Genomic DNA, 26,652 nt, shown 5'->3' with positions numbered 1-26,652 from the left:
AAACAAGATGCTGGTTTCAAAATATTTGTTGAATGCAGGATGGAGGGTGCAATGAGAATAGTGCAGACAATCAAAGGTGAGTCGGAAAACCAAGTTAATGGCAAAAAAATGAAATCAGAAGGAGGAAAAGAATAGTTGAAGACATTGTGATGAAAGTATAAGTCTGTCTGTAGATTGCTAGCTATGTAGATGGAATAGGCAGGCCAGAATTTTGTAACTTACTAATTTATAGTAACTTTTTTCAGTTTCCGCCTTCACTCTTCTTATCTTTACTAAGGTAAAAGGTTCAGAACTGCTAATACTCCACAGTTTACTTTAATAGTGTGCAGAAGATGGCTATTGTCTTTCTTAGAAATAAGGGAGTTTGGTTTTTCCACCCCTAATTGTCGGTATGGCCAAAATGGAGTAATTTTGTTCTGGTTAGAAAATAACCACGTTTCTTCAGATAGGAGTTTAGTTTTTCAGAGCTGACTGGTCAGCAAGATTTTCCCTATTCTGCCTTGAATGTTGATCTTCTTTTACATGTTCAAAAAACTTGTCAGCATACAGAGTGGTAATTTCCGTAATACTTACAAAATAAGAATTATCAGGAACCTGTGCAAGACAGGGAAAGCCCATTAGCTCACTCAGAACAGATGAGAAAAAGAAACAAGGGTTGTTCTGATGGAAACCATAGGGTAAGAGTTGGAATAGGAGGGTGTATGGAGGACATTGTCCTACAGAACATTTGAAGGTGAGAGCAAGAAGTATCAATGTGATTCGGGAGGCAATAGGGCTTCCTTTGAAGTTGGGAAAATTTGCCAGACTTTGTACAAGGTCTGTTTAAATAAAGACTGTCTGCAAGGCTGGATGTAATATTTGGTTATTAAATAAGAGGGCATCTGCTCTCATAAAAGCCACTCTGTTTTGTTCTTGTATGTTATTGGCTATTTTCCTACTTTGTACAAGCTTTCTATAGAATAAGCTCATGGCAGGCTGACAAATGGAGCATTTATTGTGGCTAAAAGTACTGTAAACAAAACCAAAATAGCAAGTTTTATTGGCTTTTATAATACATTACCATTTTTTAAATTGGCAGTGGTAGAGTGGAATTCAGTATTTTAGGACCCAAATGTTGTTATCTGAAAACAGTGGACTTCATTTTCCAATTCTTTTTTTTCTATTACATACAGTGCTGTTTTTCTTATTTGTTGCTCACGCCCATGTGTTGTAGAAACAGAATCTAATAAGAACCATTTACAGACTCGGTTGCTCATTCACGTGCAGCTCCACACAAATGCATTGCCTGCATTTGCTCTCATCTGTTTTAAAAAAGTAATTATTTTCCTTTGAATTTGAAGAAAATCATGATTTGAGTCTGCTTCTCATATTGTCTTGTTATGAGCTGAAGCATATGGAACCTTCATTATAACTAAAACAAGATAAACTCTCCAAGGTAACAAAGAAACCTCCTTGAAATGCCTAAGAAAATTAAATATCTGTCTTTTATACAAAGATTTGATCCAGCGCTCGTTATTCAAGTAGAAATTCCACTGAAGTCCAGAGGAATTTTGCTGGAGTAAAGAGTTTGTGATTAAATTCTGTTGGAATTGGTAGTAGTGTTGAACCTGGTCCCAGCAGGTAAGAGGTCCAGTCCCTTATGCCATTCTGTTATCTTCTAGGTAAGGAGAGTTTATTTCCCCAGCTGAGCTTACTTTTAGTGTCAAGTTCATCACAGTCTGCTTTGAAAACAAATGTACAAGCTGCAAAGGCTTGTATTAGTTGTGTACTAGAATTGTCTCCTTCAGACTTGGTGGATGTCAAAATAGTATGCAGAGGTATGCCATTAGCAGGTGGGTGCTGGTAGTGGCACAAAGTGGTTGTTGATTCATCATAGGAATGTCAGTCATTAAGTTTTAAAAGAAAAGGCTTTCTTCTGCACAGCAAAGTCTTAAGAATTTGTGTCTCTAGATTGTTCTAAAACAAGTTAGTGAGTATCATTCATCAATTTAAATTATTGGTAATTTCTAAATAGAAATATATTGAAATGCATCAGTCTCATCAGAGATACAGTAATAATGTTTGGCACCTGTGAGGGGAGGTAAAGAGAGAGAAAGGGGATATGTTTTCTCATAGTGTAGGCTGAGCCCTTAAATTTGAATGTCAGTGAGTTCCTCTCTGCCTGTTAAGCCTCTTAAAACACTCATAAGCCTTGTTTATGCTTGTATTTCATGTCTGTCTAAGGAATCATGGGGAGGACTTTCTCACTTTCAGGGTGGGTTTTGGTTTGGGGTATTTTTCCTGCATAGGCAAGATCTGTCTGAGCAACGGCTTGCTCATTATGGCTGTGTATTGTTTTTATAGCAAATATATGAACATATTTCCTTTCAAAGGAAAGTGTTAAAGAAAGTAGGCTATCTTGTCTTCCAGTTTTTGTGATATTATGTATTATATATCACAAAAATGATTTCCTCTGGGTTCTATTGTGTTTTCTGTAACGACTCTGTAGATGACTGAAAGTGTCTCTGGAATCAGTTACCAAGAAGGGAAACATTATTAACTAAAAAGAAAAGCAATCCATCTATCTTCAGACACATAACATATTTCAGGTTTTGTATTTAACTTAAAATGTATAAATGAAGTTACCTCGCAACAGAAGAAAAGCTTTGTTCCTGAAAGTTTAATTGTTCTCCTACCAATCTGGACTTTTGGATCTACTGGTCTGGATTCATGTTGTCCACTACCAGGACAGAGGTGGTCTGCTTTAGTATGGGATAAAAAAACCCTTTTGGACAACACAAAGCAACAAAAAAAGTCGCAATACTCGTTATTGTTTTGTTACTTCTTTGATGGGTCACTTGGAGAAGTATTTTCTCAGCTCAGAAAATAGTATCTCTCTGCCTGAAAATTCGATTTCAGCTGTCACCTTTAAAAATATTTATGAAATCTGAAAGGAAATTGAGGGTTATTTTTCTCCTTTCCTGCCCTTGTTTTCTATATTTGGCAGTATTGAATAATGTATGTGTAACTGCATAATCAATTTTGCATCTGTGCTGATAGGCAATTTCATTTCTTAGTCTCCAGTTCAAAAGTTACTTCATCATGATTGTGCACTGCTGCATTAGTATGAGTTCATGAATTTCTCCTGACTGGGTTTAGAGCATTTCTTTGGAGCTGGCAGATCTGGAATAAGCCTTTGTGCCTTTTTTGAAATAGAGAAAGGCTTTTGATGATGGGGGTGGAGAAGGGATTGTTTGTCATTCCTGTAGGTGATGCTATGGAAGGAAGATTGAGCCGTAATTCTGCAGATGCTTCCATGGGACAGTAGAACGCAATAGGGAATGAATGAGACACTGGGATAATCATGGAGCCTTTGTTGGACCTGGCAAAGAAGCACACTTGGCTTTTTGAAACAGATGATTACACCTTTGATCTCTTTTCAAGAAGTGGGTTTTTTTGTCATGGTTCCAAACCCTGACATTAAAGACCTGCAAAAGGAGAGATGGCTGTTAGATACACCTATGTGCTCACTGTTTTGCCACTTGTGCTAGTAAAGTTACCTCAACATCAGCAGGGGTTGCAGGTGCAGAACCAAAATGGTAGTTGTCTGTTCAGTAGTCTCAGATGTTTCATTGCTAGTGTTGGTACAGTTGAAGTAAATCTTAACCAGTGTTTATAGAAGGAAGGGACAGAGGGGAAAAATGTTTCCTAGCATATAAACCTAAGCAAAATCAGAGGAGAAAAGGTTACTAGATGAAATATTTGCCATGCAGTATACATGCAGGTAATATACGTCACTGCTAAATAAAGGCCACTTGAAAAATATAAAGTGTTCTTTTAAATAGCAAAATGAAATGTATTTGCATTTATAATTAACTTGAGATGCAGTTCTCCTTCATAAGCAGATGTGAGCCCATTAGCTTTGATGAAGCTTAGTAAGCTTCTACAGAGTTAGTTTTGGTTCTCAAACCAGATGAACTCTGGAAAGAGCTTCATGCTTGCTTTAGTTATTCAAGTTTTTTCTTCAAAAACAAATATAGCCAAAAACATTTTCCAGTATGGGAATGCTTTAATTTTTGCTATGGAATTTGATTTTCCTCATTTCAGTGATACGCGCCAGATATGTTAATAAACTAACCAGAAAATACAACTTAACTTGCTCTTTCTCTCCTTTAAGGTGGTTTCATCTGGAGTCCAGACAAGGGAAGAGAACTAAAGACAGAGGAGAAATAAAAGTCAATATTCAGTTTATGAGGAATAACATGACAGCGAGTATGTTTGATTTGTCAATGAAGGACAAAACCAAATCCCCTTTTGCTAAACTAAAAGACAAAATGAAAGGTCGAAAAAACGATGGGACATTTTCAGACACATCCTCTGCAATCATCCCAAGTACTCACATACCTGATGCAAACGTAGGGGTATGTAGTGGTGAAGTACAAATGAAATCAAAACCAAAAAAACCTTTCCTGTTGGGACCTCAGCGGTTATCCTCAGCTCATTCAATGTCAGATTTAACAGGATCTCATGTCTCCTCAGAAAAAATGAAAACCAGCACGGTTGGCTACTCTCATCTTTTTAGGCGTCAGCTGGAGTCTTTTAGTTCGGTTGATGAAGGTGGTAAGTATCATGATCATTATAATTACAGTCCACTGCTATTAGAGCATTCAGAAGTCTGTTTCTTTAGTTTATGAAGCAATTACAAGGCCAGAAAGTTAAGTATTATTGCTAGCCTTTTATTTTCACTTCCATTAGTTAGTGGTAACTCAGAATTGCTGTTTCTGAACATGAAAGATAACAAAGTGGTCATAATATATAGTAATTTAGCATTTTTCTTCTTAATTTCCTCACTTAAGCGTATATTGTAATGAAGCATTACATTCTAGAGGGAACTCTAGGCAAAATAACATCTTGTCAAAAATAAAAATCTATTTCAAAAGTTTAAAACTATCACTGAAGTTTCAAACCTGATTTATACAAAGAACTGAAAATACTTTGCATTGTTCCAAGTTACTGTGCAGCAACAGACAGCTGTTGCTTTCTGGAATGCCACACTCTAGTCATACCTATCTTCCTTTAGAACTTAGTTTTCACCCAGGAAACAAAACATTGCTGTAGTGTTTATCCATAATCGATTTCAAAGTTTCTAGACCCTAAAATGGGTTCTCTGCATGTCATAGGCTATATTATAGTGTCTCATTGATAATATACTAATGACAGATTTTTTTTGCAGGGGGTCTGAGATCTCCACATAGAAGGACATTAAGTGTTGACACTTCTAAAATGAACCAGCTTGGAGGCACAGCCGATGAAACTGCACTTGAAGCGCAGAATGACCCATTTACCAATGTAAGTGCTTCGTTACCCCAAAAATTTGCTACACTGCCAAGACAGAAGAACCCTTTTGAAGAAAGCCCAGCAACATGGGATCAAAACATAAACCTGTTTTCCAAACCTGTCGACATCAGAAAAGAAATTAAAAAAGAGAAAAAAGAGAAAGTTAGTCTGTTTGAAAGAGTGACTGGGAAAAAAGATAGCAGGAGGTCAGATAAACTGAGCAATGGGGGATCAGACAGTACTACTGACTTGAAATCACCTAGTGTGTTCGGTGAAACTCATCAGGAGAGTTTTGATTACGATTCAACTAATCCGTTTCTGACAAACTTCAAGCCTACAAGCATGTTGCCATCCTCAAGGTAGGTTTTTTGCTGTATTTTGATCTGATATCTTGAACATGTTATATAAATGAAAATGTGAAGTGTCAAGGAACACTATCTTAGTGCTTTAGATACGTTTGTCATTGCTTATCTGTTTCTCAGTAAAAGTTATGAACTTACATAGTTGGATCTTTTCTTCATTTCGAAGTTATATTTGCATTACTAATATATACTGTGAATGTTCTTGGGTACTTATGTTTGTGGAAGACCTTGTCCTTCCCGAAAGTCTTCTGTTTTCACTGAACAGTCATTGCTAATTATTACAGTGCCTTAAGTCAGGTTTTAAGAGGGAAAGGTTTCAAGGGAAAGGTGAAATGGAATAAACAAAAGGGTGAAGAAAATGTAATGAAAACAAAATGGGTGCACCCATGGGCACTTATTATGATTGAATTCATTTGGCTCCTTGTAGCTTTGCTGAGTTCCTGTGTATTCAAGTCATTCCACAAGACAGCAGTTTATGTGTTAAACAGAGCGAATTAAGTTACCTGGGCTGTTAATAAACTTTCATTTAAATAATCTATTTTAATCTTTGTCTGCTAACAGTTTACTTGTTTTTCTTGGGGGGAAAAAAAATTGTATCCCATAGTTAGTTTCCTTTTGAGCTTTTGTTTGCTAGTCAGGGAAGATACATTGTCTCTGTCTCTCCCTATATATATGCACATATATATATATATACAAACACACCCCAAATATACCATTCCCAACAGATAAATGTTTAAGTTAATTATTTAACTTTCATTCATTTGCATTTTTTCTGTACATTAATGCCAAAAATTAACAGTTGGGTTTTTCTTTCTTGTTTTTTAAGGTAATGATTCATTTCTATTTAATGGCTTTAATTTGGTAGAAATTGAATTCAAAATTCAGGCGCTCCAAACTGGAATTTGAAAGTTGTGAAATAAATCACTGCTTTAAATGGTAAACATGGTTCTAACAAATTTGCCTTTTCCATGTCTATTAATTCCATAATTAATGACACAGTAGCATTTTCTCTAAAACAAATGTTTCTTGTTAACTTGTTCTTTAAGATTTTAGAACAGATTGATCTTACTGCATCACAGTTCAGTTTTATTCATAGGTTAGAGTGCATGCACTCCTGATTTAAACTTCTAGTCGTTTTCTCAACAAAACTAATCATGGACATGAATTAGATAAACTGAAATGGAACAACTATAGAAAAAACTCAGTTGCCAGAAGCTCATACAGACTTCAATGAATTATCTTCTTAGCATCTTCTGTGAGTCAGGTTAGTTCCTAGTATCTTAAATAAAGTGTTTACAGACAGTCTGAGAATATTATTTACTTCATAAAGGTTTTCTGTAGATTAGAGTAAGGTTAGGATATAGCTTGGTTTGTCAGAAGTTAAACTTCTGTTTGAATGAGCTCCTTTACAGAGGAATCATTTAAATAACAAAATTACATGGCATTTATTTTTTTTTTTTCAATATAAAAATGTATTCAGGCAGATGCTGGATACAAGTAGTGAAATCTTTTGAAGTTCTTGAATGCAGCAGATCTTTATAAATATAAATTTTTTAATGGTAATCATGATGGGCTTTTTTCCCTTTATTTTGTAATTAAAAAAGCTCATCACAGTGCCCGTTCAGAAGGACTCTAGTCAATTGTTCTCCCTCTTTGTCTAAGTCTCTTTTACTAGTTCTTGACTTTTATGTAAACATAAACTTTTGATAAGACAGATATTCTGTTGTTTTCAAAAAACAAAAAAAGTAAACATTTTGACCTTTTCTGTAAGACAGCTGTTATGGAATAATATCTAGCATGTAATAATTTCAGTTAGAAGCACTCAATTTTAATGTGCTCCTGTATTATGTTCTGTGAGAAACTTAGAACAAGTTCACTTTCTTTCAAATATATCTTGTACAATGATTTCCTTTTGAAGTAGAAACTAATACAAAATGTGCATATTTAATAAGTTTACAGTTTAAGTTTACTTTTTATCTGTGAAGGAAGGATTTGTTGAATAGCATACAGTTGTAATTTTTCAAACCAGTAATACTGTGAAGAAAGAGTTGCATAAATCTGTGGGCACAAAATGAATGAAGTTCAGTAACAAATTCAGTATGCAGGAAACATACACAGGGAGTTCAGACTTATGAGTTGTTTTCTATTTACTCAACATGCTATTAAGCTCTTTGGGATAGGTACCATTTCTGCAATTAAACCAGGGAGTATCTTTTTTTATCAAGGTATATCCCAAATCAGCGTTCTGCTGTGAGTTTGTTTTGCACGTGGATCTCCCAGTTAACTCCACTTAGCTAAGCCTTGGTTTAAGTGATGAAACGGTCCTGGGGTATATGAACTGGATTCCTATCTGATGAAACTCAGCCGGAAAATGTATTCCAGGAGCACCCTGTAGCAACAAAAGGACATTCAGTCCATGGGACCAGGCTGGAGATAGTGCAGCAACCTTCTTCTTCTAGTGGGCAAAAAACTGGCCAAACCATTTCCTTCATGTGGACAGTGTGAAGGTCAGGTTCTTAGCACCAATGAACCAGTCTCTGTAAAGTTAATGGGAGGCTTTTCAGTGACTTTGGTGAGCTTTGTGTCAGGCTCAAGTCCATTCTAACTGAATGTGGTTATTGACCAGGCAGTAATGCCATGCAAGATAGGCGCTCACAACAGCATCACTGGGTGAGTTACAGAACAGAGCTGCAGAATAGCCCTTCACCCAACCAATCATTAAGTGCTAGCTAGCTGTATGCAGGCTCTGTCAGTAGTTACTCTTACTTACTAATTAAATGAATGAAGATAGATACATCTTCCACATTTCTTAGCTGCTGACACAGAAAATGTAGAAGTGGTTCAGCAGCAGTTACAGGATTTTTTTTTCTCCTAAAAGCAAGTATCCCAGGCTTATTTGAGAATTATTATTCATTTTTATTACTATTATTTTTGTTATTTCAGAAGGGTTTAAGAAGTATTTTGGGAAAGCAAAACAAAACCTGCCTGGTTTGTGTATACTACTAGTTGTCAGGAAATCACAAAATATGGACCCCTAATTTCTATTAATCTCTGCTCTGGCAAAGGCTTGTTCTGTGGCTTTGGCTAAATCACTTAAGTTTCCCTGCTTCTGATTTGTAAAATGGGGATGGTATTTTGTTACCTCTTACAAATGCTGAGTGGATAAATGAGTATTTTTTAAGGGTTTTATAGATATGGTGTTACAGTATTACATAAGTGTTAAGATTCAGGGGGGTTTATTGTCTGGTGTAGGTGTAATATAGATATTTATGAGCTGATTTCTTGACAACTTAAAAATGCTGCAGTCTCACAGTGAAACACGAAGTGCTGTTTTTGCAAATATTACAAAATCTGTAACGTTCCAGAGGATTAATGTTATAAAGCCAGTGAAGAATTCTTAAGCACACAATATGTCTAGTATTTTAAGCCAGCATTTACCAATAATAGTTCTGTCTTCATACTTCTTAATCCACTCCTTTGAAACTTTGGCCTAATAGTATCTTAAATTGCATTCATTCTTACAATGACTGCTGTTGTCATGGCTCTCAAGAAGTTAATTTGCAGGCAAAAGCCACGTGGATTTTGCATTGAACACAGTTAAAGAAATTGAGGGTTACTCCTGGAAAACAAAGATTGTTTTTTGTGCCACATCCAAACCTTGCGCATTGTCTCTCTGAAATTGTTTGTGTTTAGGAAAATGCACCAGAGTCAGCTAATAAAGTGATGTGCAAATTTCTCAATTTACACCACTTGACAAGTGCTAAAAGAAAAACATCTTTAATTTTAACGTGTTATTAGGACCTTTTTAGAGGGATTGTACGAGTTATTAACAAGGTCCTCTGAGACAGGAGACGGGTAATTAACAAGACCTACAGAAAGAGAGTTTAGGTAATTAACAAGATCTTAGGCACTGGACACAGGGAAACAAATAGTCCAATATTTAAAGCTGACAGGTTGTTACTAGTCTGATCAAATTCCAGATCTGGGGAACTGAATTGATAGGTGGGAGTTTTCTAAGACTCATTATTTATATATACACATATATTTTTATATTTATATACACATATACACGCACACATACCCACACATTATATATAAAATACATACACTTACGCACAGTGTGTCTGTATATACGTATATGTATGCATAAAGAGAGATACATTAAAGAATCCTTTCAAAGTAGCTCTTCCATGACCTAAGTATTATTAAACTTAGAGAAAAAAAAGTAAAGCTTGTGCCTACATACTGGTTACACTTTATCTCAATTTCTGGCAATAGGTACTTTACATTCTAAACGATATGGAAAATAGAATAGTGGAGGACAAAGAAACATGTATTTTATTAGGATTCACTATTTGCAATTATGAATACTGGGGCTTTTTATAATTTTTTATAGATTATATAATTTTATATATAATTGTATATATTATATATATAAATTAGCTATAATTTATATAATTTTTATAATAATGTCAATTGGAGAAAAAAAACTCATTTGTTTTTCCGTGTTCTTTTACTGTTTCAGCCTTTTTAAAAAATTGCAACTCAAAAAAAACCCCAACCAAAATCCCAAAACAAACCCAAAACCAAACAAAACCACCCCCAACCCAACCCTTAAACTCATCTCTTTTGCATCTTTCTGCTTTTCTGTAATTTCTGAATGTGGTTATTTTCTTGAGCCTCACTCCCCCATACTGTCATCACAGGAGCTGTCAGAGCTGCCTCTCCAGAGATGCCTGTCCTAAACAAATCAGTATCTGCAGTTTAATTTTTCCCAATGGATGCAGTGTTTGAAATAAGCAATTCTGATATATCCATTTGGAAAAAAAACAAGTGAGGAGCCATGAAAACACGAGGCTCCTGATAACTGTGATGTGTTCGAATCATATTAAATCGTGAAGTCTAAAGAGCAGCTGGTATCTGTTCCATTTCAGCAAATACTGAAATGTGCGTGTGATGGTCAACTAGATAAAGAAGCTTTTGCAAAATCATGGTGTTTCTGTTAACAGTAACCTGACTTTCTAGGTTACTGTTGTGAGTTGAGCTGTTAGTAGAGTGGGTGCCTGTCTCTAGTCATTGCAGTTGTAAAGTAAAACCTTATAGTAAAACCTTATAGCTTAAACCACAGTGGAGATAAGTTCTTAATGCAATAACTTCAACTTAGTCAAAGGTAAATGGCTGTTAAATGCTTTCAGTCTCGCCTGTGATGTGCCAGAGGCATAGTTACTGGTCAAAGCTCCATTGGAATGAGCCCCAGAAGTTGCCTGATCAGAGCAAAGGGTTATAATGGGTGTATATTTCTTTTCCAAAAAAGGTCATCATTTTCCAATGTACTTTTCCAAGTCCCTATTTTCAATTTTCATATGCCTTGTTCAGCAATGTTGATCTTTAACGAGTTTTATTATTGTGTTTGCTAGAGCAAGAAAGTACATTCTGACATTTTAACATCTATTTGTTTCTCTGTTAGTCAAAAAATGGCATCAGGTGTACTATGCTATTTTCAGAGTTTTGTTTCCTCTTTCTGTTAGCATGTCTTATTTTAACAACAGTGTACTTCTGCATGGCTTTTCTTGAAATGAAAGGTTTTTTTCAGTTCTCTGCTGAAATTTGATTAGACTTCAGTCAGCTGTGGTTATCTGTGCAAGGTAGAATATTGGTAGACTATGATAATGCATGAATTATGCTGTAGACTGTTCTTATTTGTTAATGCAGTGTGGTAAAGCTGTCACTAAAGCATCATTTCAACAACTAAATATATTATCAGTACATGAGATGTAAAGGGAAACTACAAAACAAGCAGAAATGATGCAAACATTCATAGTCTGTCCTGCCAGGACTAGTATCATCTGGTTTAGAAAGATCACTACATGTGATGAGAGAATAATGAAATAATCTTTGGCAAAGCTACTACAAAGCAGCGGTCACAGTATTTGCGACATTACTGGAGTGGGTTGGAGCAATCGTTCTTAGAGAGATACTGTAGCATTCCTTAGTATTAATCTTGACTTTTGCAGACTCTTCACCGTCAGCCACTTACTCCTAATTAGTTGTCTGTTTTAGCAACACTGTTTTGAAAGTTCATCCTCCTGGCTGCATGACAAGATTTTTTCAAGCTTTCATTGTCTGTTGGTGCACATTAGGGCATGTGAAATCTTTTTCAAGTGGGTACACGAGGCATGTTATCTGTCCCAAGGGGAAATGCACTGCCTGTTCTATTTTCTTTTTGAAAGAAAAAAGGAAAAACTAAATAGTTATATGCAGTTTCTTCATTAATAAATGCAGAAGCTGTGTAAAATTGATGAACCTTTTTTAATCTGTTTCATTAGAAGAACTAAGAATTAGAGCTGTTTTTTTAAGAGTTCCAAAAATGGTTCTGGAAATTTCAATATAAAATTTTACTTTAGAGTTATTTGGGTCTTTTGGTTGACTTAACAGAGCGCTAATAGCAGGGGGTTCTAGTGGAGGTGCTGGCACAACTTTTAGTGTAACAGTTCCTTATTGGTCTCTTGAGGCACAACTGCCTAGTAAAAGGGGGAATATTTATATGCTTTAAAATACTAATTTTTTATGTAAAACTGTTGTTGTTTGTTTCCAGAAACTTAAAATTCAGTTGAGTACATTGTGTGAGAACACTTGATTTTTAGAATGTTTTGTAAGTACTGAGTAATAACTATATTTGCATGAGTAACATGTCCAGTGGTGGGCAAGTACAAGAAGTACAAGTTACAGCTGCTTAAGGTACTTATATTTTTGGAAGGAGAAGGCTGCATTGTGGTAGAGCTCGTGAATGCAGACCTCTATGCCTCTACGTCCCTTGAGCTGTCTCCCAACAGTATCAGACACCTCAGAATTTCTCACCAGTATATTTTGGATCCAGATCCATCTCTGTTTATGAAATGAAGGTGTTTATACAGAAAACCAGAAATCTGTTAAATTCTCCAGGTTATTTCAACTGAAAGTTTCTGTCCTTCCATATAGTTGTATTGTCATGTTTCTGCTGCAACAACTTTGAAATATACATGAGCTTGAACCACATGTTGTTCAGGACCATTATTGAGCACTGTATTCTGAGACTGTAACTTCTTTATCTCAGGGAACCTTTTGCCATCTTTAAAGGGCTCCATAGAGAGCAGCACTATACTCACGAACAGACTATTTCCAAAGGAGTCTGTCTAAAGAGTGTGTAGCTTGAGAACAAATTATTTGCAAGAAGAGTGTCTCTTAGTGTTCGGGGGTTTGGTCCAGTTTCTTAGTTCTTGGCATGAGACTTTATAGTAATAAGAAAATGGAGTGACAGCAACAAAACCTGATGCTCTTTTTGTGTCCTCCTGGGGTTACACAAGCTCCAAAAGGCAACAGAACATGGCTTGACAGCAGGACAATTTATAAAGTGAAGCGTCTTAAGTGATGTTCCCCAGAATCTGATTGTGAAATAAATGGTAATATGCTTACTCCATACTTGCTTAGTTGCCAGACATGATAGTCATTCCTTCTCAGAGTATAAAGTGATGTCTGCATTGCCAGGCACAGCAGGCTAATAATATTCTATGGAAAGCTAAGTTTCTGAATTTCATTAACTCTATCTGATTTTATTAGTTTCTTTTGTTTTTCTAGTACATTGGTAATAACTTAAATTGCATCCTAATATTTCAAAGTTGTGATACGTGTTGTGAGAATCCAAGGAGAAAATGCATAAGCACTGTAATAAGAATCAGTCCAAAGACCAAGAAGTAGGAATAGGGATATTTTGACTTGAATGGAAAATTAACATGGTAGAGATTTGCTAATTACCTGTGTACAGACATTCCATATTAAAGCAACTGAAAGCTCACACTGAGCTTATTGGTATAATGGGTATTTTACATGATGGCAAGTTAAGATGGAAGGTTTCAGAACTTGGAACAGTAATGATTAATGTAAATATCCTAGTTTTAATTTCTAATAGTATAGAGTACAATGTTCATATAACTAATATGAATAGCACAAGATAAGTAAAAAGCTTTTGTTCTATTAAGAAAATACAGTTTCCATACAGCATAATTTAGAAGTCTGATTCCCATTCATTATATTGTCAGAGTAAATGGTTCAGGCACTAAAATGTTTAAATCAGCTATAGGAAAGATATTTTTAAGGTTGTTTTAATCTCTAGGCATTGAGAAGCTAAATATTTAAGCAGCCCCTAATGTTTGAATTTTTTACTACTATTAAGCTTCAAAGACAGAATTACAAGCTCCAGTCATAAACTTGAGCTTGTAGTACATCCTCAACTTCACTGTGTTGAAGTTTCTGTGCAAACTGCAACTAATAAGCATGCAATGTAAGTATTTAACTACCTTATAAAATATAGCTGTTAGGGGGGAAAAAAGGAAGCTTTTATAATATATTTAAATAGGTAAAGTAAGTTGTTCTAATGTATTTAAATAGGGAAAATAACAAATATAAAATATGTTTTCTATGATTATGACAGACATCCAAAATGCTCTATAGAATCAGATTTATAATATGTCTGTCTGATATAATTGTTGAGGAAACTAATTGAATTCCCAGATAAGTGAAATGGGGTTCATGATTAACTGTTGTGCTAGATTGAAGATTGTTCTGCCTATAGTGGGCCAATGTAGAAGTTGAGTGGCTTGCTTAGTGTCATCTGTGTGCTCCTCTGTCTCACCTCTGTAGCTGATTTTGAATCTGTGCTGGTGTGATTTACCTCCCTTTTACTAGTTCCTAACTTTCTTGAAGGTGATCAGAGTGAACGAAAGTTTATTAATTGTAAGAGACAAACTGTTAAAAATCATTACAGGATCTGGGTCATCACATTGAGGCACTTGAGACTCCACAGTGGTGGAGAGGGGGCCTTCTTTGTGTGGGTAAGTGGAAGAGGTAGAAAATGACTTGGTTCCTTGAGGTGTTGAAGAACACAGGAGCAAGAAGGTACATGAGCTCTTTTCAGTGAGCAGAAAGCCAGTTTGTGTAGGTTGGAAGGTATGACAGTGAGGAGCTGTTAGACTCGGGTATAGCAATACGTAGAAGTTACACACAGTGTTAAAGACAATGAGCCAGAGAAATCCAGTTTGACTGTAGTTTTCAGAGTGAGTTGGTGGAAAGTCCATTTGTTAGAAAAGAAGCATCTTTTTTACTTGCAAATTGAGCAAATTTAGTTTGGGCATAATTGAGAAACAATAATTACAGAATCTTACAATGCCAGTTTTTTACAATCACTATTCACAGTAAGCTCAAAACAAAAGAACCCAAAGGAAAAAGAAACTTTTTCCCAAGCTGTGAACATAGAATTTCATGCTTCCAAAGCAAAAGTTGCTTGCCGATTTATCAAACCCTGGGGAAAAACCAGAGATGGGACTGTAACTATCACTATGAACTGTGATTTGATTATAACACTGTAAAAAAAATGACATTTTTTATAATTGCTGAGATCAATGATTTCAGAATGCTCTTAGGATGTCAAGAAAATGGCTGCTCGAAGGAGGCTTGTGATGGTTGTACAGCGTGTGGGCTGTAGTCCTAGAGGCGTGTTTTCTGTAAGCTATTACCAGTAATCAGACAAGATGGTAACTTTAGGCATGTGTTACTGGGAGGAAATTTAAACTGAAGAACAAATGCTGTCATGAATTTCAATGCACCAAACATGCAACTCCTCCGACTGTATGTATTGATAATTTTACAGTATTTTCTTTAGAGGTATTACATGGTTCTCGACAGTGAATTATAGGTACAGCAGTGAGAGCCTGCATCTGCTCAGGCTCACCTTGGGCTGGAAGCGCTGGCAGGAAACCCTGCGGGGCTCAGCAAGGCCACTGAGCTCCCACCTTGCTTAGCAGACAGTCTGATGTGAAAAATGTTATATGCAATCTCAGCACCTGTTTTGTCCTTGAGATGCAGTATATTTCCATATATCACTTCAGAATATGAATAAGACTGTTCATGGGGTTCAGGTTTTTATTGGGGAATATTTTGTTTAATAGTTTTTCATTTTTTGTAAGTGTATTTGAATAGCTTCATGTAAAATAAGCAGATGTGCTCTATTGTAATTGCAGTTACAATGTCTGCAATATTATGGAAATGATTGCAGGGGGGTTTAGCTAAAAGAGAAAAAATGAGTCTGTATTGCCAGTGATTTATAATTTTCAAACTTAACTTTACGTAGTCAGAACTTCGCTCTTCTTTTAAGCTGCTGCTATGAAAAAGAGTCCTCAAACTTGGTTCACAGAAACTATAAAGTCATTCAGGGCAATGAAAGATCTTGCTTTTTTAACCTTTCAGACAGTCACTCAGTTGAGCAGTCAGGCTGTATTATTCTATATCTTGTCTAACATGAGGAAACAGTCCCAAAAGAAAGATACCCCAAATTAACGCCACACTTCGTTAAATAGAGACATTCTTGGTTTTCACCAAGCTAATTCGATCCAGTTCAGTTAACCCATTTTTTTTGTACTCGGATTACGAAAGGCAGCCATGAATGAAGCAAGTTCATCATGTGTTTGACACATCAGTGTGAAACTAAAAGGCGGGCTGGGGGGGAGGTTTCCTGCCTTTAGCTTTTTAGACAATACCCGATGAAAGAGGCCCCTCATTCAAAACTGGTCTCCAGCAAACTGCTGCGGATCACTGTTACAAACAGGTATAATGGGAATTAGGCAGAACTTGATTCAGACACCTCTTGATTTCTAGTTGTGACTGTTTGTGTAATCCAGTCTTTACCTAGTATCTTCAGTCCAGCAGATGGTTCATGGGACTTCTCTATGAGCAAAAGGCTACCTGCTTTGGAAATGAAAAGTTATATATAGATAAAGAAAATTAAAGTAAAAAAAAAAAAAAGAAAAATTAGAATGTAAAACATTTTTTTTTTTAACAGAAAAAAATTGGGTTATCCATTTTACCTAATTTACATTTATAAATTGTATCCATTCCACTTTTACGCCATATGTATACGGCATATATATATGGCTTATAAATTCAAATAACAGTGATGAGGAGCCATAAAATGCATGTTCTTTACTCGAAGCTACCTTTAAAATACATTTTAAAAGGATAGACATATATTTGTAAATCTTAGCGTTATTCTCATTCAACCAACATCACCCTTGACAGGCAGTACATGCAATCTAAGCTAAATAGTAGATTCTGTGAGGTGACAGAATGACATTTGCAGTGATGCTACTAAGGACATAGTATTTGTGAGACAGACCCAAATTTTCAGAGGGTTAGTTTTCTTTCCATTCTTGCTGTATCAAGCACATGAGAACATAGAGGCACTGATTTTTGAAGGTATTTGCTAATAGTTATACCAGCCTGAGAGACAAGTGGACCATTTCGTAGGCCTGACACTGAGACAGTGCTGCCTTGATCAATATCAACTGAACTTTTGTAGTTGAGGAAGAAAAGAATCTCAACACGACAACATCATAAAATAGCTTTGCTGTTTGGATATGTGAGAAACTCACCATGTTTATAAAATAATACATTATTTACTTAAGTATGAAACAAATGTTGCTACAGAAGATGGCTTTTCAGCTCTGATTTAAGCTGGTGATCTCATTGGAATTTCTAAGGACCTTTCACCTCTAGCAGCTGCTGTGACAGCTGCGAATACATGTTAGTGTGCAGGATTTTGTTGGTTTTTTAACAGCCTCATCCCAGGGACCTGTTTCCAGAACATTTCATTTACAGTATCACTTTCTGCTTAGAAGCTCAAGGTAAGTCTAGAGAGAAGAGAAGAAATAGGGAAGCACAATCTGTAATATCCTTTCCTGTCTTTCTTAATTATTCAAATTTTGTTGCAAAAAGAATGTGAAAAAATACAAAAAAAAAATGAACAAAGAATATATTAAAATTTCCATTATTTCTGAGTATTTTCCTGTTTTTCCTGAGTTCAACAAATCAAGAAAACAAATAATATTAAATATTTTATAGCTATATGCTGAATTGAGCAGTGTCTTCTAGTAGATGGTTTGGTCTGATAACCATGCAATGCTAATATTTGGGGTTTTGTTTTTTTCCCACAGTTTTAATGTGAATCCTTCTGGCATTGAGGACCTCAGGAAAACAGTGGTGAGTTCTGAAATGTTATGGAAAGCCATCAGTAAATGCCAACTAATTGGTGCTTGACAGTTCTTGTTTAGCCTCTTAAAGGAAATGTTAGGGTTCTTGGTTTTCTTTTGACGTATCCAGAAAATCTAATTGGAAAATAATAAGCTTAATACAAATTTGGAAATAAAGAAGAGTTTTACACTCAATATGCATTGTACTTCCAGTACGATGATCTACAGAAGGGGAAAATCAGATCTTTGCACAGAAAGTAAGAAGAAAACCGTTGCTTTGGGGTATTTCAGGTGACTAGAGAAATAATGGTCAGGAACTCTGCATTTGCCAATGATATATTAATTGTCGTAGTCAAGAGACTTGAGGACAGTCTTTAGATGGCAAATCAAAATGGATGTAATGAACTGATATATGATGGGATTAATAATACAAATGATTAATTAACAGCCTCTCAGAAAACACTACAAATAGAAATACAAGATGTTATTATTCAGAATACTCTTTTGACTCTAAAAGTACCCAGAATATAATGTGTAAGAAAAGACCGGAAAAATCCACAGATTTCCCATGCAGTGTCTTTGTTTGAAGGAAAATGTGGTTTTACTAGAATTCGTTCTGTGAATAGATGAAATCTTTAAAACTAGGTTTGTTTTCAGTCTTTCAAATATATGGAAAACAAGTTTCACAAGCAAATATGGCTTTGTACTGTTTGCTTTTGCTGGTTTATGTGAATGATTTGTAATAACATTTGATGTTATTGTAAATGCCCAAGTTTTTATAATGTAAGTAAGTGGTGGGAGATGTCAGAGTATATGAAGGCTGCCTTTGATCAGATAGTAAACTGAATTCTACCAGGCAGTTACTTAATCTCTGACAAAAAGCGACATCAAAAAATTGATTTAACTTAGCAGCTATTGTCTGTAAAGTAACCATAATTACAGTTTCTATGTGCTTGCAAATGTACTACTGCACATCATGAGATTTATTGCTGGTAAAAGCATCGGTTTAATTCTTTTAAGAAATAAGATGTGAATTGTTTTATTTAAAGGATTTAAAGGTGATAAAAGAAATCCTTGATGATTTTTCCGTTGGAATACCAACTATACTGAATGTCAGTTGTAGGATTATGAGGTGGTGCTCATTTAATACAAAATACAAATTAGGTGGAGAAGAAACAATATCTCAACCGTAGTTTTGAATGATACCATTTGATTATTATTTTTTTAATATTAAAGATTGCTTTCTAAGGTGTTTGAAGTCGCTTATTATTAGGTTCTGCAATAATAGCCCTCACCAAGTTGTTATATTTCTTCCTTGTGCATCACATTTAGTAATTATGTTTGTATGTCTTCTACTCTGGTGCCAACACCTGTCTCTGAAAGCAGTGTTTAAATGGGAGCAGTAACCAGTTGAAAGGGCAGCGTGAGCTCTTTAAGGCCTAATTAAGAACTGAAAAGAAGATGAAATAAGTAGGACAAAAGATGTGAAAGTAGCTTAGATGATATTCCCAGAGCAGAATTCCTCATTAGAACAATAAAGAGATGATCAGAGATTGCCATGCCTTTGTTTTATCCAACTCCATTTCCTCTGGCTGTCACTGTGTACCCCTGTAGTATTTTGTAGCTGAGACAATCGTTCTTTGCATAGATTTAGTATTTAAAAACTTTTTTTTCCTTAATAATGCATTGTAAGATTAATGTTTTGTATTAAAATCGTAGCATCTGGCTTTGTAAAGATGTTCCTTACACATTTAAGTATCACTTACTTGCTTGAACAGAACATCTAAATTCTTCTTGATTTGAACAATATTTATTTCTAGGTACTAACATTCGTTAACTCGAATTTTCTTGTGTAATTAATGTGATAGGTTATTCCCCTTAAGGATCTATCTGGGGCATGGGTATGACAACACGTCTTTAAAGCATATGGATTGCACACAATTTTACAGTAAACTTTATATAGTAATTAAAGTCATCATTGCATCTTAATTTCTGTTCCTTTGCCAAATCAGAAAATGAGGCAAACTATAGTTTAGACATGGAAGTGTTAACGATGTCTTTTCCAATGTGTACAAAAATCTAATACCATAGAGACAATTCTACTTCCTTCTTGTAGAAGAAAATGTATTCAAAATATAATGACCACAAAGTGAATTTATTTTCTCTTCAATACTTGTTGGAAATCAATTACTGACCAATTTATAAATTTCATTATTAGCTATTTTAATAAAGTGGGAGTTATTAATCATAATCTTGTAACTTAGTAAGTTTACAATCCTGAATACACATACATAAACGTGACATTGCATATCTCAAACGTAGTGAGAAACCCTTAAAAAAGCACAGATATTTGAGAGCTACTGTTAGAATATGACTGATGGAGAGAGGCTGATTGATCTGTCGTACTTCAGCCTATTTGCAGTTCACCATCACTTTTAATTAGGTTTATTCGAAAACTTCGGCCACCTGCGTTTTTTAATGATTCGACATATGCCAGTGTGCAAATATGGAGCTACTGTATGGAAAGAAGAGGAATGAAGCATGAAAAAGGAATGAATGTGACTTTTTTATGTGGTGTGCTTCCTAACTGTGAAAGCTTTATCGTTTTTAATGACGAGTTTCTACTGTAAACAAAAGCTATCTTATGTTCCTCTTCTGCCCTGTTAGAGGAGCAGGATTTTAGAGGTGAGATTAGTTTTACTTCATTAAAGGTTCCATATCTTTTAAATGTCTCTGTTTCTGAATCAGATAAAACTTGCTGCTTGGCATGTTTAACAGTGCTACTACTTCAACTCTTCCAACCTTTTTCGCAGTTACATGTTTGCGAATTTTTCATAATATGTTATTTCAGGTCAGAGCTAATTCTCTTGACACAGAATATGACATTCAAGTTTATCTAGCCCTTTGTTAAGGCCACAGATTTGTCCATCTCTGCTAATAACTGCACTTTCAAATCATCAGAACTCATTACAGAAACAGTTCTGTTTTCCCTACTGCTCGATTCTGGTTCCCTCCTGATTTAAAGCATGCAAGCAGGCAAGCAAGGTCTTTTAGTAGTACACATTTCTGTCTTAAGTGCTCTGGTGCAAATAAGATGCAGCCTTTTAGTTTTCACCTGAAGTTTAAAATTGAAAGTTTTATTACATGAATCAGAGGCCGAGTTCTAGAGAACCACTGATGACAGAAAATAGAATATGAAAGATAGATGAGGGTTGATGTCCTTTAGAGCTAAGTTTTGCTATGATACGCTCAAAAGGTGAGAACTTAGAGAAGTTACAGCAGGATGTGAATTCTCAGGGCTCTTTCTCTGGTCCTTCTATACTTAACTACATAGTGGTTTCCCAAAATGGACCTGCTTACTGTTCGTGTGGCTATTGCTTTTACGGTCATTAACTGTGTATACACCTGATAAAACAGTGGGGTTTTGAGATGATGGTGTGGGAAAACTTAATGCAAACTGGGAAAGCTATCTCCAGTTTTCTGCTCCAGTGGGGTTGCTGGAGGGAAAGCTATAGAGCAAATAGAGGTATGTTGCCAAGAAGTTGCTTCTGTCAAGAGGTGCACATGAGAAACTTATGAAAAGCATGAATTTGTTCAGAACACTGAACTGTTTAATAAAACCTGGTGTTTTTTCACACTTATCTGTAGGATGGAAATCCTTTCGACGCCACTGCAGGATACCGTAACCTTACTTACGAAGAGGTTTTGCAGGAGCTGGTGAAACATAAAGAGCAACTTAAGAAGAAGGACACCCATATTCGTGAACTTGAGGATTACATTGATAATCTTCTTGTACGAGTAATGGAAGAAACACCTAGTATTCTCAGAGTGCCATATGAACCTTCCCGAAAAGCTGGCAAATTTTCCAAAAGCTAAGATAGTGACACCTGATGGTACTTTCTGCTGAATACATTGCGAGAAGGAAATCACACTTTACCATTTTGTCTTCTCTTCATTCGTTTTCTCCTAAGAAATTCCAGGAATCGGGAGGACGGGACTATGGCATGGGGTTCTTTGTTTTTTTTTTTTACTCTGAACACTAGCAGGGCCTGCCAAAAGTAATATTCTGTTACATGACCTAACTAACTTTTTTTTTAATTATTATTATTTTTGATGAAAACACCTTTAGGTACAGAATGCTTACGGTGGAGTTAATAATACACCTTAAATGTGTCCATGCAGTTTATATAGTAGCTTAGTGTTCACCATGTGGCAATTTCAACTGGGAAGCCTGTCTGTTATGAATGTTTTCTTGAGTGATTCTTGGTATTATGCAAATATATCAATTCTGATATTACAGCATGCCATCAAGACTGCTGTTTTCAAGCCAGTGTAGTGCGCTTTACTAAACCTAAGTGCAGTTTGTTGCAATGGAATGTAGTTTGTTCTACACGTATTAGAGGAAAACAGTGATGCACAATCTTTGCAGATTAAATGCTGTATTCTATACAATGTGCTTTTTGTATAACAATGTGAAATATACCATGCCATTCCAGTAATGGCACATGCTGGAATCAGTTATTTTACACTTAAGTGCTGGATGTTGTGTGTAATGATTGAACTTTGGTAGTGAGCTCATGACATAAAGTTGTTTTGAGGATCTTTTTGTATGAAGTTATTGCATGCCTTTTTATATGTTAAAGTACTTCGAACAGTGTTAATAGAGTTGGAGGGAGAACTGGAGAAAAGTATGAAATAAAGATAGGAATACTTTGTTCAGTTAAAGACTACTACAGTGAAAATGTAGGAGAAATGAACAGACTGACTTAAATAGACACGATAATTCAAAAAACATGGAACTGACTCAATTTGAGGTTGAGTTTTACATGATATATATCTGTGGTTGGTTTTTTAATCTTATGACAATGAAGTATGTGCCCTTAGAAATAAGCTATGTTGCTTAAACATGTATAGAGTACCTGAAAAGGCTTTTCATTTAAAAACACCCCTCTATCCCTTGTAAGTACTTCTAAAAGTCAGTTTTCATTGAGGCAAATGAAAGAAGAATGTAGTAAATGTCTTCCTGATCATTTAATAATTGTTTGTAAAATGACATATGAAAAAGGTATCTGTTATTCAATAAATTGGCAAAATATAGTGCTGAATGTATAATGGGAGAATACAGTAGGAGAAAAATCCTCACAATATTAAGATAAATAGGTCTTAATTTTAATTCTTCTTCCTAAGAGCCTCAGTTGGATTTTCTGTTGCTGTGAAAGAGTAAGATGATATTAAAAATGTACAGAGAATAGTTTAGATTTAGATATAAGAAAACTGATGGTCTTCTCCTCCTCCCCCTCTTTTTCTACACTTGATCTGGTTTTGTTTTGTGTTTTTTTACTTATAGCACCATGTAATGGCTGTTACTGAGGAGGGAAAAAAAGCTTGAAATGAAATTCCAATTTTTTTCTTGTAAAAGACCTAAATACTTCGTCATTTTTAAAGCTGCACAAATTAGTAATGTCTTGAATATATGATCTGGAAAAGTTAAAGAAGTTCTACCTGGATGAATTTGATGATGGTAATGTTGTATGACATTACAGATTAATTCTTCTTAGAAAAGAAAGACTTCTTTGTAGAATTGTTCTCAGATTTCATTTACTTCTTTTTAGCCTTTTTCTTCTTTTCTTCTTTCTTCTTTATATTTTCTTCTTTATTTTAGCAGCTACCTCCCATCCCCCTAGTCCTATGTCCCTAAAATGTATGCAGTTTGAGTGTTCCCAGCTCACCATTGGGATTCCTTAGCATAGATTATTGTGCCTGGATAGAGCCTGAGTTTTACTCAAGGCCTACCTAATTGTAGTGCTCTGTATTTAGATGTTTGTAGGACAGAAATGGGCCCGCTTCATTAGGTAGTCTGTCTTTTGACAACCTAAGGATTTATCAAGTTCGGTACCTCATAAGCCACCTGAATGTTCTTTTGACCCACTTAAGATCTAAATGACTGTAAATTTGTTGTAATATATTTGAAGTGCCAAAGGTTATGTACTAAGTTATGGTACGTTTACAGTTGGAAGTTAGGTTTTGCACTCTTATTAGATTTCAATTTCCTAAGTACACCAAGATGTATTTCAGTTACTCAGTATTTCCATAAAAATTCTTAAACATTTTCAAATGTTTGGCCAAAGCAAGTGGTTTTCTCGTATTGTTAGTGGGGAAGTGTTGCACAATTGTTTTGAATTCCACAGTCATTTTCAAACTCACTGGTATGAGACCATCTGTAGTATCTACAATGATTAAATTACACACCCCAATGGGGTTTAACAAGTAAACTAACCAGAGAATATGCTCCAATGACTTTTTCACTTGCAAGCCAACTTATAATTATTAAAATGAAACTCTACTATATTTAGCACCTCAGAAATGACTCCTTTTAGAATGTAAATGTACAATATCAAACTGCATAATTGACTAAGAGCAAATCGTTTGACATATTTGCATACCAACAATGATAAGCAGATTAAAGGTAGCGAAAAGATCAATTTTTGTGCATTAGTGAAGAAATTTAGTGAAGCTTTGAATGTGCTATCTAGTCTTTATCTGATCTGTAAGTGAATAAAAGCACCTTTTGTTTCTAGCAGTTTGTCACGAAAGGGGGGAATGACAAACACAGTTTAGGCAAAGGTAGAGTTCCTACAAGAGGCAAAATGGGACATTTCCAACTATGAAAGATTACAGAGTTCTAGCTGAAGATATAGGCTGCTTTTAGAGCAATTCTGAAAAGATTCTATACACTTCATTTTCTGCTTAGAAAGAAAAATTTATAATTTTTCTATATTTTGAGGTTATTTTTAAGAAAGCATCTTCACCCCACATGTATTTTTTGAACCACACAGCTTTCAGATGAAAACATTTCACACGGAGTCATTGATACGTTGAAAATAAAGAAAGTTCTGCTTCTCCCATAGGATAAAGTTTTAAGCTTTCTTGCAGATCATTTTAAAACCGTAGTAATTTGCCACTTACAGTCAGTCTTTCTTGCCCTTGAAAATATAAGAGTGACAATTTTGGACATGTTCATATTATTTGGATTTTTCTCTCGAAAATTAGCGTAAGACTTCATCCATGCACACACTAAAAGGAAGTTATCCTTTTAAACAGTTCTGCTCATAGCCATGTATTTTACTTACTTTAAGGAACAAACATGAAGGCCATACTGTAATGTTGTAAGTAATAAGTTGAAATTTTCTGCCATTCAAGAAGGATGTTTAATATTTACATGTTACCTCTTGCTGCTGTATATTATGTTTAGCTTGGTTTTCCACCTACTAATGAATGTAGCATTCTCCCTAGATTATACATAACTACATTTATTGCTGTTGGCTCTGTATCAAGATCTATTTGTAATTTTCCAGCTGTGAAAATGTTGCCTTGCATTTAGAAAGGTTTCATGATTCGGGGACCTAATGAAAATCATGTTCATTAGGTACTAGGCTGCATTTCTTTCTGTACAGGATGCCCTTTCTTAGATGCGTCTTAAAACAAATGGAACTGCTGTCTTAATATGTTTACTGCTGCACTGGATGTTGATTTACACTTCCAGCTTTAAAGAAAAATTATTGTCCCATGTCAAGTATGTCAAGTAAGCTCATGCTTTTTTGCTCTTTATGTATCCATTACTGTTGTAGATATGATAGAGGCGTTAGCTGTGGGCTTTTAAAACGCTGATATTTAAAGCATGTTGACTAACTTCCTCTCTTTGAAGTCCATGGTGAAGGATTATAGTGCTGCTGTGTTGATGATGCTAGATTTAAGGGTCTGTCAGCACTTTCGATATGAAACCCTATTTTCAGGGATTTATAACTTCTAAATGTAGATACAGTCACTGGAAGTATTTAATATGCAATAGGTAGCACTTTAATCTGTTAATGAAGGATTTTGAGGTTTCTTTTTGTTGAAGAAGTCATAGTCTCCTACAGCATGGTGGGCATTTGCTTTATCTTTCATAATTTGTACATTGAAGAAGCCACTGTATATTACAAATGATAGACCCATTCCTATTCATCTTAGAAGCTTCCAGATGTCTTGTATTACAGTGTACTATAAAAAGCTGAAGATCCAGGTTATATAGGAAGCCTGTAAAAGATATGACCATTACTTATAACTTAAGGGTTGATTTCGTCTTGTGCAATCAATGGTAGTTTGTCTACATTTAATAATGGTACAGAATCACAACTGTATGCACATGTGAGAAGTATAAACTTAGAATGCATGAAAAACTTTATTTTTGTTTCATTAGTGCAACTTCAACTCCTTTAATTTGATTAAAATGTTATCTTAATATTTTATTTTTTGTCCATTAAATATTGCATGTCTAACACTAATAAAGCACCACAATGCACTACCGACGTATTTCTTGAACTGTGATGTTAATCTGTGTAATGCAAAGCACGTAACTCCCAAGTTCAGCTTAAGTATGTGTCTGTAGGAACTGTGCTGTTAAGACTCTCAGGCCAGAGTCTGAGTGTTCCTTAAGGTGTATTTCCTTAAGGACAGCTCTAAAGGAATATCATTATATGTTTGCAAGGTCGCCATTATGGGAAATCTCTTCAGTAGTGTAAAAACTTATAATTAGTGGGTAAAAAAAGCATGTTCTTAAGTATGTTTGGTTTTATATGACAGCCACAGTCTCTATAAATGCACCATTCCTCTGATTGTGTGGTTGTGTAAATAGAACTGGGAGATCTTTGGCACTGCAGACCAGAACTGCATTTAGCATGAGGACAGACACTGTGCAAATTTGTATAGGGCAAACATGATGCATATTTCTCTTCAGGCTTGACAGAATAAAACCCAGCTAGATTGACAGAAAACTGGAGCATTGTCCCCCACTTCCCTGTCCCATAGCTAGTTTTTCAGTGTCCCTGCAACTTTTTCCCTTTTCTCAAGAAAAAAGAAAAGGTTTTGCCTATCTTCTT

At 35.3% G+C, this 26,652-nt stretch overlaps 1 protein-coding gene across 1 annotated transcript in view; it reads left to right on the top strand.

Moving 5' to 3' along the window:
* RAB11FIP2 (RAB11 family interacting protein 2) overlaps positions 1-26,086 on the top strand; it is a 33,632-nt gene extending 7,546 nt beyond the window's left edge. Inside the window, exons 2-5 of the mRNA XM_065672361.1 lie at positions 4,157-4,599; positions 5,213-5,675; positions 17,699-17,744; positions 21,383-26,086. Coding sequence (XP_065528433.1) covers positions 4,157-4,599; positions 5,213-5,675; positions 17,699-17,744; positions 21,383-21,610 — 1,180 coding nt within the window. The 3' untranslated portion in view covers positions 21,611-26,086. The remainder of the gene's footprint in view (positions 1-4,156; positions 4,600-5,212; positions 5,676-17,698; positions 17,745-21,382) is intronic.
* The last annotated feature ends 566 nt before the right edge of the window (positions 26,087-26,652 follow it).

Source organism: Lathamus discolor, chromosome 3 (genome assembly GCF_037157495.1).
Source record: "Lathamus discolor isolate bLatDis1 chromosome 3, bLatDis1.hap1, whole genome shotgun sequence".
NCBI lineage: Eukaryota > Metazoa > Chordata > Aves > Psittaciformes > Psittacidae > Lathamus > Lathamus discolor.
The sequence above is the reverse complement of the archived record's forward strand: the minus strand, read 5'-3'. Positions and strand labels throughout refer to the sequence as shown.